At 35.6% G+C, this 11,856-nt stretch overlaps 2 protein-coding genes across 7 annotated transcripts in view; one reads left to right on the plus strand and one right to left on the minus strand.

Moving 5' to 3' along the window:
• The first annotated feature begins 1,481 nt into the window (after positions 1-1,481).
• On the plus strand, positions 1,482-6,628 carry LOC112522643 (CBL-interacting serine/threonine-protein kinase 9-like). 3 transcript variants are annotated; one of them, XM_025131904.1, is made up of 15 exons: positions 1,482-1,783; positions 1,907-1,969; positions 2,366-2,437; positions 2,570-2,677; positions 3,258-3,326; positions 3,464-3,517; positions 3,605-3,730; positions 3,821-3,910; positions 3,993-4,115; positions 4,668-4,775; positions 4,875-4,991; positions 5,175-5,231; positions 5,582-5,656; positions 5,760-5,827; positions 6,321-6,628. In XM_025131904.1, the coding sequence occupies exons 1-15, from the start codon at positions 1,595-1,597 to the stop codon at positions 6,349-6,351; spliced, it is 1,350 nt and encodes a 449-aa protein (XP_024987672.1). In that variant the 5' UTR covers positions 1,482-1,594; the 3' UTR covers positions 6,352-6,628. The 3 variants fall into 3 exon arrangements, with proteins under 3 accessions (XP_024987672.1, XP_024987673.1, XP_024987674.1); XM_025131905.1 differs by having other exon boundaries at positions 6,353-6,628; XM_025131906.1 differs by having other exon boundaries at positions 6,356-6,628.
• A 367-nt stretch (positions 6,629-6,995) lies between these two features.
• Positions 6,996-11,856, minus strand: part of LOC112522642 (heterogeneous nuclear ribonucleoprotein Q) — a 9,758-nt gene continuing 4,897 nt past the window's right edge. For all 4 annotated transcript variants that reach the window (XM_025131903.1, XM_025131902.1, XM_025131900.1 and 1 more), the window contains 4 exons: positions 9,404-9,608; positions 8,098-8,270; positions 7,923-8,008; positions 6,996-7,412 (listed from right to left, as the gene is read on the minus strand). In XM_025131903.1, coding sequence (XP_024987671.1) covers positions 7,271-7,412; positions 7,923-8,008; positions 8,098-8,270; positions 9,404-9,608 — 606 coding nt within the window. In that variant the 3' untranslated portion in view covers positions 6,996-7,270. The remainder of the gene's footprint in view (positions 7,413-7,922; positions 8,009-8,097; positions 8,271-9,403; positions 9,609-11,856) is intronic.

Here is an 11,856-nt window from a genome sequence, read left to right on the forward strand (position 1 = left end):
TTATATTTTAGATTTTTTATATTTAAAATGAGATGTTTATCCTGTATTGGATTGTGTTTATCTACAGTTAGTTACACGAATTCAGTTATGGGATGAAATCGGATAGGGATGAAATCGTTTAGGGATGAGCGGGTTTAAGAGTTTAAGAGTTTTTAAGAGTTTTAGCTAAATGCATTATAATATAGTATAGATTAGTTACATAGTATATCAATTACCTAATATACATCGTATTTTAAAGATGTTTGTAAATCAAAGTGTATCATAGTGATAACATGTACAATGTTTATTTATTAACCTGGATATCCAACCCGCTATGCGAGCCGACTAATCTCAGGGCGACCATCTGCTTTGCAGATAGCCCGGAGTCACCGCATTTGAACCTTCGTGGCCACAAGAAGATTTTTATTTTTTATTGGATTTGAACCTGTGACATCCTGGTACTTTTGACCTTTGGAGTCAAGCTCAAATCAATCAGGCACCACCCTTGTGGTTCATTTACAATGTTCCACGTGTATCACAATGTATTTTCTTTATTTTATGAAATGTATCATCGTGTGCATTTTCATTATTTTCATTGTTTTACAAAGGGTATCATAGTGTGCATCTTCTATGTATATCTGGGTATCACAGTGAATATCGTGTAAGTGTGTATCTTGTGTTCACATAAGGTTCATCAGAATAAAGTTCATCAAATAAGATTCGCCTAGGGAGAAAAGAGGAGAGATAAGGGAGAATATTTATAAAATATCTAAAATACCTTTAATTAATATTTTAAGTTAAAATTACCAAATTTCCTAATTTAACATTTGATTTGTGGTTGAGATTGGATATCACGGCTAATACAAACAAAACAGTTTTCATTTTATTAGGTCCCTATATATATATATTATAATAATTCACATATTTGGATCACGTGAGACCAGTCTGTTTTCGTGAGACCCGTAAGACCATTTTTTTACACTTGAAATTTCACAGCAATATGCTGTGAAGGTAACCTTCATAATGTTTTGGCTGTGAAGTTTCAACTTTTTTTATCTTCACAGTGCTTTACTGTAAAGTTTCAAGTGTAAAAAATGATATAACAGGTCTTACGAAAACAGGTTGGTCTCACGTGAACGCAACCATAATTCACATGTGAAATGAAGTTAACCCTTACAATGTTTTTGCTAAAGGTTCGACTTTTTTTACCTTCACAACACTTTACTGTAAAGTTTCAAATATAAAAAAATAATATCATAAATCTCACAAAAACATATTAGTTTCACTCCAACCCAACCATAATTGACATGTCAGCAAGATGACAAGAAGTTGTCATGATTTATAGCTTGTTATTTGAAGGTGTATGTAGGACCACATGGAAGTGAGGAAGGTTCGTGGGAGGAGGGATTGGTTTGTTATGGGTACGGTGGCTGTGTGTCATCGCGTACGATACGTGTGGGCCCAATGTTTATATCTCCATCCATGGCTCTCACTTCAATTCTCTCTATCCAAAACCACTACCATTTTCATCTCCATTTGCGTCCTCTTCTTTCTCTCTGTGTTTTCCAAGAAAACCCCAATTCGTTTTGGAAGAGAAAGGCTTTGATTGACAACAATGAGCAGTGGTGCTGCTGCTGCTGTCGGGAAGAGAAGGACACGTGTAGGCAACTACGAGTTTGGCAAAACCTTGGGCGAAGGCAGCTTTGCCAAAGTCAAGTTCGCCAAAAATATTGTCACTGGTGATCCTGTTGCCATTAAGATAATCGACCGCGATCGTATTCTCAAACACAAGATGGTCGAGCAAGTCCGACTCTCACTCTCGTATCACATACATACATATATATGTGTATATATATATATATATAGTGTGCTTGTGTGTGTGATTTTGTAGTAATTTCTCATATTTTTCTTGTTAATTCGCTGTTAGATGAAAAGGGAAATCTCAGCGATGAAGTTAATCAAGCATCCCAACGTATTAAATCTCTTTGAGGCAAGTTGCAATCTAATTCCCACTTTAACTTGTGTATAACCCATCTTCAACCATGTAAACATTGATTGCCTTCTGCCTTTATGTGATCAAGTTTTGATCCAATGTTAACTTTCATGGGCTCATCACAGACGAATCAACTTCTGATTGAATCCCATTCTAATTGTTTTATCAACTGTGATATTGGCATGTTTGCATTGTTCATATGTTCTTGATTGATTGTATTCACTCAGGCCTTAACTGGTAACTATGTGTTGAGGTTTTTTGAGTTTAAGGATTGAAATCACATTCATCACTCCAATTTGCTAATGTTTTGAATGATAGTACCATAGCATACATGTTTCAATTGCTTTAGACGGTCTCCTGGTGCATCTATTCATTTCCTTTGCTTTCCAATAGGTTATGGCAAGCAAAACAAAGATCTATATTGTTCTTGAGTATGTTGATGGAGGCGAGCTTTTCGACAAAATAGTAAGTAATTGTTGGTGGGATGCTCTTTATCTTATAAATAGAGTTGTTCTCCTACTTGTAGATGCTTCAATTGGTGATCAGTTAGTATTTGTTCTTTGTTTTCTTTGGGCAACTTCTTATTTTCTATGATAGGCCAAATATGGAAGACTTCAAGAAGATGAGGCTCGAAGATACTTTCAGCAACTCATTAATGCTGTAGATTACTGCCATAGTAGAGGCGTGTATCACAGAGATCTCAAGGTTCGTCTTTTTTCTTTTATCATCATCATTGTTGTATTCATACTAGTTTCATTCGTTATGATCATCACCATTATCATTATACCTTGTTGAGTTGAGCTTTATTTGGGATTGTATATAAGCCAGGGATAGTGTGGTGTTAAATGTTAATGCGGGAAAGCTTTTTGGACTCTTTATCTTTTTCATTATCAATATATATGTCTTGATTGAAAACATTCTAATGAGCATTATTGTGTTTGAAGCACAATTTACTAAAAAAGTGTTATCATTGAAATTTCGAATTACTTGGTGTTAAGTTATGAGGTGGAGCCATTACCCCATTCTATAATCCCGAAATTTTGTGAAAATTAAGGATACATTTCCTTTGGCATGAAGTAGGTATTCTTATTTTTGAACAAAAGATTTTTGGAAGTCAATTCTAACCGTAGAACCAAAGGAGTTCTATTTTATCATTTGAAATCTTAATCACCAAAATAAACTGTCTTTTTATGATATGAAATCTTGATGCATAGAGCATTAAGTGATGAAATGATTTGTCCTACACCCTGAATTCATACTTTGTACTCCTTGTATTCATTGCCAGCCAGAAAATCTGCTCTTGGACTCGAATGATGTTCTGAAGGTTTCGGACTTTGGATTATCTCAGCAAGTGGTATGTTAGAATATGGTACTTAAGTGAGGATAGATTATGTATGTCGATTAATCACAAAGGCTATGCACATGTGATTGATGTTTAGAGGTCTTCAATCTCAGTTGGTTAATGATATTTGGGATCACTTGTTATTTTAGGACAATGGGATGTTGCATACAGCCTGTGGAACGCCAAATTATGTTGCGCCTGAGGTACTCTAATAACTTCAAAATTTTATGGATGCAAATGGTGAAAGATTGGCAGAAACTGTTACATTTCTCATGAGTTTTTGTTTTCAGGTGCTCACTGTAAAGGGTTATAATGGTGCAGCCTCTGATATATGGTCTTGTGGAGTCATCCTTTTCGTTCTTATGGCAGGATACTTGCCATTTGATGAGGAAAACCTCATGGGACTGTATAGGAAAGTAAGTTCAATATTTGTATCCCTTTCTTTATAAATAATTTTGGGGATGCACTATAACTAGCTAAAAAGAAATATCCCAACTGTTATTTAGATTGAGAAGGCTGATTATAGATGCCCACCATGGTTTTCATCCGGCGCAAAGAAACTGTTAGAACGTATACTTGATCCAAACCCCCTCACCGTGAGTTGCAGTTCCTATTTTTGTTTATTATTCGTTTATCTTTTACTATTTGGAGATTAAGAAATTGCCTGCTCCATTGCAGAGAATAACTATTCCTCAGATCTTGGAAAATGATTGGTTCAAGAAAGGGTATAAACCTCCACATTTTGAGCAGGAAGAGGATGTGAATCTTGATGATGTAGATGCTGTCTTCAATGAATCCAAGGTTAGCTCTCTGCTTTTTATCGTGGAAGAAACTCCGGTTGAGTTGACTTCAAACAACTCAAATCCCACTTTTGGATAATGTGAGAATATGTGGAACCCCATTAGATTACTCTCCAAAAAAAACCTTTTAATAGATTGAGTAGAACACGTCTAGGTCTGGCCGATGTGGGACTTTAACAGATAAAAACTGCGAGGATGTGTCTTCCCATTTTTGTGATGTAGACAATTATGTTGATGGTTCTCTTCTGTTACTAAGATCATGTCTATGATGCTATGAACGCACTCCTATATATATATAGGGTCAAGTGCAGGGGAAAACCGCAAAAAAATGAAAAACTGAGGACGGTATGCACATGTGCATACAAGTTATTTGTAAGCAATTTGTCCGGTATGCACATGTGCATAAAAACCAAGAAACAACGTCAATTACTTGTATGCACATGTGCGTCTAGATAAATGGTTACCAGGTGTTCCTCAGTTTTTCATTTTTTTTTGGGGTTTTCCCTGAACCGCCCTGTATATATATCCTAAATACGAGTCTTTTTGTTTTCAGGAACACCTTGTTACAGAAAAGAAAGAGAAACCTGAATCCATGAATGCATTTGAGCTAATATCTAGATCACAAGGTTTCAGTCTAGAAAATATGTTTGAGAGGCAAAAGGTATGTCAAAGTTCCTAACCATTTTATTCTAAACTGTAAAAATATATTATTCGCTTACATCGCTGGATAATTGTGTTTGCTTGAACTTCAACACAACAGGGTTTTGTAAAGAGAGAAACAAGTTTTGCTTCCAAGTCTCCTGCCAATGAGATCATGTCTAAAATCGAAGAAGCTGCAAAGCCCTTGGGTTTCAATGTTCACAAACGAAATTATAAGGTCATATTCATCATAATTATGCTTCGATCCTTCATCTGTTTGACATGCTAGCATTAATTTTAGATTCTTGTTAATTCATAGAGACAGGTTAATCCATACAGACAGCTTAATCCATACAGAACTTGATGAAAAAACAACTAAACAGTTCCAACTTACAAGGTTGTTCTTTCTAAACAATTACAGATGAAGTTACAAGGTGACAAGACTGGAAGGAAGGGCCATCTTGCTGTGGCTACAGAGGTAATGATTTTTAAAATTTATGAGTTTTATGCCATAAGTTAAGCCATAAAGATAAGGGAACATATAAGATTTCTAAATTTATGCGCATTTTTTACATTCATGAAACTAGGGGCAGATTCATTTAGGAACCTGTAAATATTTTAGGAACGTGATTATTCATCATGAATATTATTCATCAATGATATCTGTCACGACATTCATCATGAATATTCTATCACGTTATTCATCATGAATACTCACAAAAAGGGTGGTTCATGGGTTCCTAGAATATTTAAGGTTCCTAAATGAACCTCCTTCCATGAAACTATGTCATCATTTTTGTGTTGTGTGCCTACTTGCATTTGGTTAAGGTTTTTGAAGTGGCGCCGTCGCTGCACATGGTGGAGCTCAGGAAAACCGGTGGCGACACGCTGGAATTTCACAATGTATGTTTTAAACCAAAAACTCATGATCAATCTCTGAAGGGTTGAGACATAATCTACTATTTGCCCAATCTGATATCTTTCTTTGTATTCCATTGAATTATAGTTCTACAAGAGCTTCTCCTCCGGATTGAAAGATATTGTATGGAACACCGAATCAAGTACAGACAACAAGTAAGATTCTTAAACCCAGTTCTTGTTTCCCTTGCAACAAAATCAGCTTTACAACGTCAAGTGTGTCTAAATATCCTAGCATGATTTAATAGGACTTGAAAGTTTACAGGACTAAACAATTGTGCATCCTATATAAAGGTGTTATAATATGATGTTAGGACGTATTCAAGTATGTCAACAAGTTTTTTATGACACTTTTGAATGAAGTGTCATAGACCCTTTTGAGAAATGCCCTATAAACACATCTTTTTATAAGAAACTTGGTTTTATAAAACACCTTTTCAAATAATGTCATATAAAAAGACTAAAATGGCGTTTTATTCCAAAAGTGTCTTAAAAATCTTATTAGGACACCCAAAAACATCCTATCAACTTATTGTAACAATTTTACATAAGACACAACTGTTTGGTCCTGTACGACAGTTTATTATGACACTTAGACGTATTTGACAGCTTATTAACCTGATCTTGTCGTAACATTTTCGTTTCCTAGTTCTGATTTGGGTGTTTTCAATTATGTCTAAGAAGAAAAGGGTAAGAGTTGTGACCGTCCAACACAAGCATCAACCAGGGTAAAGACATCGGGCAAATCGACAATCTTGGCATCATTTTGGAAGACACCCTCAACCATCTTTGGGTAATTGGTTAAGAGGTAACAGAAGTTGCAATCTTTTTCATGATGCAACTTTGTAATGTACCATGGAAAGGAAGAAACATGCCCATTTTATGTGTAAGAAACATAATGAAATGTGATCAAGTTCACTTTTATTAAGTTATTGATTGTATATTTTGGATTTCTAATTTAAATGATGTGGCAACTCATTTATTAAGGGGTTATTTGTTTACCTCTTAATAGATCCATTAAGAGGCAACCTCTGAATTGTTAAGAAGTGAATCTTGTTTGACAAGGAAAAAAAATCTATCTCTTAATGGTTCTAAGACCCTCTGAATGATTTTGTATCATCGACCTCCTTTAACCATTAATAACTTATCAGATTGAAATTGTTTAGCAATGCAACTTGAACCGAATCCAGTAAGTACGAGATGTCTAGAGGTAAGATATATGCAAATCGTTGCTCTACCCCAAAGGATAGAGAAGGCGTTGTCGTGCATCTTCGAATTAACCTACTAATATAATGAAGATAATGGTTTACTTGGAAGCAGGATTGGCAACTCATAAGCATGTTTTCTACTACAATCAACTACAGAACACAGACAGAGAAAAAGAAAAAGAAAAAGAAAAAGAAGAGCTCTCCCGACTTTGTTCTAAACTACTAATTTCACTTTTTTTTTTTGCCTTTTTCTGCCTTTCAGCACAAGGCAGAAAGAGGAAAGGATGAGGATGGGGATGGGGTGGGGTGGGGGTGTCTTGTCCCTCATGGCAAATCTATCTGGTTATATCCATGTACAACAAGTTCACACAGTCCCACCACCACTTGTCCCTTAGTATGGCCGGTAACGTCCACGACTGGAATCATCACCACCACCTCCCCGACCTCCTCGTGCTCCCCCTGAGCCATTGCTGCTGCTTCGCTCATTCCTCCGAGGCGGCCTCACAGATGACATCTGTGCTCCTGGCTGTTGCCTGCACAAATTCCACACTTTAAATCTCTTTTTCCATTAAACCAAACCAAACCAAACCAAACAAAACGAGCTCGGTATATTCCACCGAAGGTTGATTTAAGAGCATCTCCAAAACGGAGATTTTGGAGTTTTTAACCTATTTTTTGTTCCCATAGATTCTGCAAAATGAAGAAAATAGAAGAAAGAGGACAAAAATCTCCAAATTTAGAGAATTCTCCAAAATTAAATGTTTGAATAGAGAGAGAAATAGTTTTTTTATTGTTCCCACCAATGAAGTTGGATATTTTCATTTTATACATTTAGTGAGATATTGAGTGTACTTAATATTTTAATAAATATAATTTATGTTGAAATCTCTACAACGGAGAAGATGTTGGAGATGAAATGTAATGCTTTTTTAAAAAAATTTAACTTCTGCTTTTTTCATTTTGGATAAATTATAAAAAAGCGGTTAAAAAGTGACCATAAAGCCCTTTATTGACAACCAATTCAAAGAGGGAGAGTAACTTACAGAACATATCCTATTTGACCATCAGGCAGAACCATTGGAACCATCTGCATACCTCCTGGCACAGGTCCCCTTCCATATATCATTGGCTGTTCCATAATAGACACTTCTTTTAAGATAAAAAAAAAAACTTTGAATCAAAACAAGAAGCAGCAAACAAGGTACATTACTAGAATACCTGCTGAAACGAAGGGTTAACGCCATATCTAGTGCCTCCATATGGGCTAGCTGAGAAGCCACCATAGACGGGATGAGGAATGTAGTTCGGATGAGGCCCAGAATAGTGAGAATTAATCCCATCAGGTTTTCTGTCGCTCTGAGGCTTTGCGAGTACCACTTCCAGAACCTGACCTGCAAATCATAGCAATGGACCATGGTCAAGCTGTTAAAGATAGAAACCAAGTCCAATGAACAACTCATCCACAATCATAGCAATGCAATTGAACCAATAAAACTGTCTTATACTCCCTCTTTCCCAAAATAAATGCCCACAAAGAAAAAGCAAATATGTAATTCTTACACTTTTTTAATTAACTAAATGCCAATTTTACCCTTAATAATATAGGGAGTAATGAATTTATTTCTCATAATTAAGGGTAGAAATGGAAAGCAGACACTTACTTCAGAAAGCGGACAGTTGTTTTAGGACAAACTAAAATAGAAATGTGAAGTTATTTTGGGGGGGAGGGAGTAATACACTAAATCACCAAATATAGTCTCACATGCGATAGCTCAAAAACGAGGTATCAAACTTGCCGTGTTTTGAAAGAGTTATTTTGCTTGTCCTATCCAATCGCTAGCGAAGCATCAGCAAGTTATTTCAAGATGGGAATCGAATCTTATATATAATGGAATCCTAAGAAATAATAAAACATGTCTGCAATCATATGACTAATTAAAATCCAGCAACTATATACAAATTACAACAATATTCATAAAAACAAATCAGATGTACTTTGTTTGTCATCAAGTTTTCAACTAGCTAAGTTAGTGTAAGAGAAACATGTTATGAGCTCGCCTATCTAGTGACATGTTGGGAAATCCGTGTCATTGTTATTAATGAAACAAAAAAACCAAGGCATGTTGGGAAGTTTACGTCATTTCTATCAATGAAAAATGGGGGATGAAGGGTTGGGTTCCGGTGAGAATGAAAGTTATGGTGAGAAGGGATCTCCACCCTTGAATCAATTCTAATCGAAGACCAACACTAAAAAGATGCACCGGATCAATTCCTGTATCACGCGCAATTCATGGGTGGGGGTGAAATTAAAAGTGATCAAGGGTCCAGATCCCTTCTTAAGCTTCTCTCCTTAATTCCTATTCTCACCCGATCCTTCGTCTGCGGTGAAAGTGTAAAACATGGCAAGTTTGATATCTCATTTTGAAAACATGCACTAAATCATTGTGTGCTAACTATGTACCTAAACAGAGTTCTAAGACAGAAAAAGAATAAAGAGAAAGTGAAGAGAATAGAGAAAGCATACCATCTATTTCATACTTTTCGGTTTCTTTGACTGCCTTTAACGCACTTGCTCTTTCTGCAAAATGGACAAACCCAAAGTCTCGTTTACCACCTGCTTTTGCAGGTGGCATGACAACTTTCGTCACTTCCCCATGGCGCTGAAATAGTTCCTTTAGCTGTTCTATTGGAGTGTTCTCCGGTATATTCTTCACATAAAGTGCCTTTACCTACAAAAACAAATGTTGTATAGAGAGAAAAGAATGAGCTAAACTTTCTATTCCACTAACAACGCTTAAAGCCAACAAGAGGTGATTAAAAAAAATCTAATCAAGAAAGCAAGTGATGGCTTTCAGCCAGTGTACCAAAGGACCTCCATGCCATCAGCCCATACTTTTTGAGTATCGTGGCATGGTAAGAAGTAACAAATAATATGATTATTTTTACTGAAAGAGGTTTGATACAACTTATTTTGGATTTATCTTTTTTACTTTATTGATGGTATCACAATTCATGTCATAAGAGATTAGATAAGTTATGACAATCGATAAAAAATTTAAAGTAATTTAATATTATAATAAGGGTCCCTCACTCTTTGATTGAGATTTAATGACCAAATTAGGTCTTATTACTTCAAATTCAAAGAAAGTTAAATCTTTTTCAAAAAGAAATCACAGACTACTCTTCTTCTTATATACTTTTCTTGTATGAGAATGTGAAATCAGTGTCATCTTTATCGAGAAATTGTGTTCATCTTCTATCATATATGAATGTGATGACCATCTGAATATTTATATAGCTCATTGTATAATCATGGTATCACAATATACCAAAACTTCAGAGAAAATAGAAGTATATGAATTACAATCCCACATGGTGACTCATGGCCTTTCAAACATCCCGGCTTTGATTTGTACATAGTACTATAGATACATGTAAAGTTTAAACAATGCTGCCTAATGTAGAAATGTAAAGAGAAGCATGTGGTCTAGAGATGGAAAATACAGAAGACACATTATTATATATTATATCCAACCAGTTTATGACTTCAGATCCAGGGCACAACATAATTTGACATTAACACAAGGACGACCAAGATGACTTTAAGATTAAGAAAGAGTTCAACTCCTTGAGCAAAAGGGTTATTCATGTTTCAACAAGGAAAAAAGGAACCCTGGTGCATCTAAGTGACATTGCTTTGAATCATATAGATCTGCAAACGGAAATGCTACTAGAAGCATTTACACAGAGGAGTGAAGAACTTAACTCAGCTTTCGTAAGAAATGCTACCAGATTGTCCCAATATGATGTTACGGACTGACAAAGATCCTGATACAACATATGTGCTTATGCCTGATAATACGGATCTCTTGACTCTTGAGGAAGAATAGTGAGATTAATCTCATCACCCAGCTAAATGAGTAAGAAGAAAACAACTATAGCCCCAGGACCGAAGTAGTTCAAATTGTTTGATGACACGGACAAAATGGCAGGCAAAGAGAAAGCATTTAATAAATCAGATAATTTCTTTTCATCAAATAACATAGAAAAATTATATAGGTTGTCACAAGCATCATCGCAGAATCTAGCCTAATCATTTTAGAGTGAATGACCAAGATCAATTTGCTAAGGGCTATTTTCACTCTCATTAATCAAGTAAACAAGCTGATGTCAAGTTCCCTTTCAAGAGTTGTGAGAAAACAAGCTGACCTCCACAGAGTTGGGTTCCACATGTTATGAGTTGAAGCTTGTCTACCAACAATTATAACCCTTTGTATTAAATAGAAGTGTTTTAATTGAAAGGTGGCACAATATTGCTTTCACAATTTGGTACACTATCAAAATTTACCACGTTGAAGGAAATTTATCTGATAAGATCACTTTTACATATTTTACCATCAAGCTAAAGTCATTTCCATGTGCAAATTTTGCCAAGCATGCATTAGCAATTTGTTAATAAACAAGCCAAACCCATTCATTTGTCTAAGGCTCGTGAAAGTTACAGGTCAAACTCTAACTCACTGGCACTGACAGCAAAATATTGTTGTCTAACATATTATATTTATATATGGTCTTGAGGATTGTCACTCTTACAGAAAGATTTATGTCATACTAGAGACTTACAGTCAAAATGAATCAATGCCTTCAAAGAGCCATACAATACATATTTTTTAGATAACATGCCAAGAGTTGACTGCAATCCATTAGGCAGACCGCAGATGAATCTTCTATTTCTCTCAGCTAACTATTTAATTGTCACCCCCTGGTGCTGTAATCCTCTCAACCGTTCTGTTGTTTACCAGGTTTCTCATGTTCCTGATCAACTGTGTTGTATTTGAGATGTTTGCAACATAAATTGGGGGTTCAAAATTAAGGTTATTCCTCCATAATTGCGGATCTGCTTAATGGTGAAAGATGGACAATGGACAAAAGAAATGAAAGGGTAATTACCCATATCATGAGAAAGTGTGAAAAAAG

Source organism: Cynara cardunculus (genome assembly GCF_001531365.2).
Source record: "Cynara cardunculus var. scolymus isolate 2C chromosome LG 12, CcrdV1, whole genome shotgun sequence".
NCBI classification, from domain to species: domain Eukaryota; kingdom Viridiplantae; phylum Streptophyta; class Magnoliopsida; order Asterales; family Asteraceae; genus Cynara; species Cynara cardunculus.

Excerpts from the sequence above, each read along its gene's own strand:
- LOC112522643 (XM_025131904.1), top strand. The coding sequence starts at position 1,595 with ATGAGCAGTGGTGCTGCTGCTGCTGTCGGGAAGAGAAGGACACGTGTA. Across the intron at positions 1,784-1,906 it reads AACACAAGATGGTCGAGCAA|ATGAAAAGGGAAATCTCAGC; the intron begins GTCCGACTCTCA and ends ATTCGCTGTTAG. Across the intron at positions 5,828-6,320 it reads GAATCAAGTACAGACAACAA|TTCTGATTTGGGTGTTTTCA; the intron begins GTAAGATTCTTA and ends TTCGTTTCCTAG.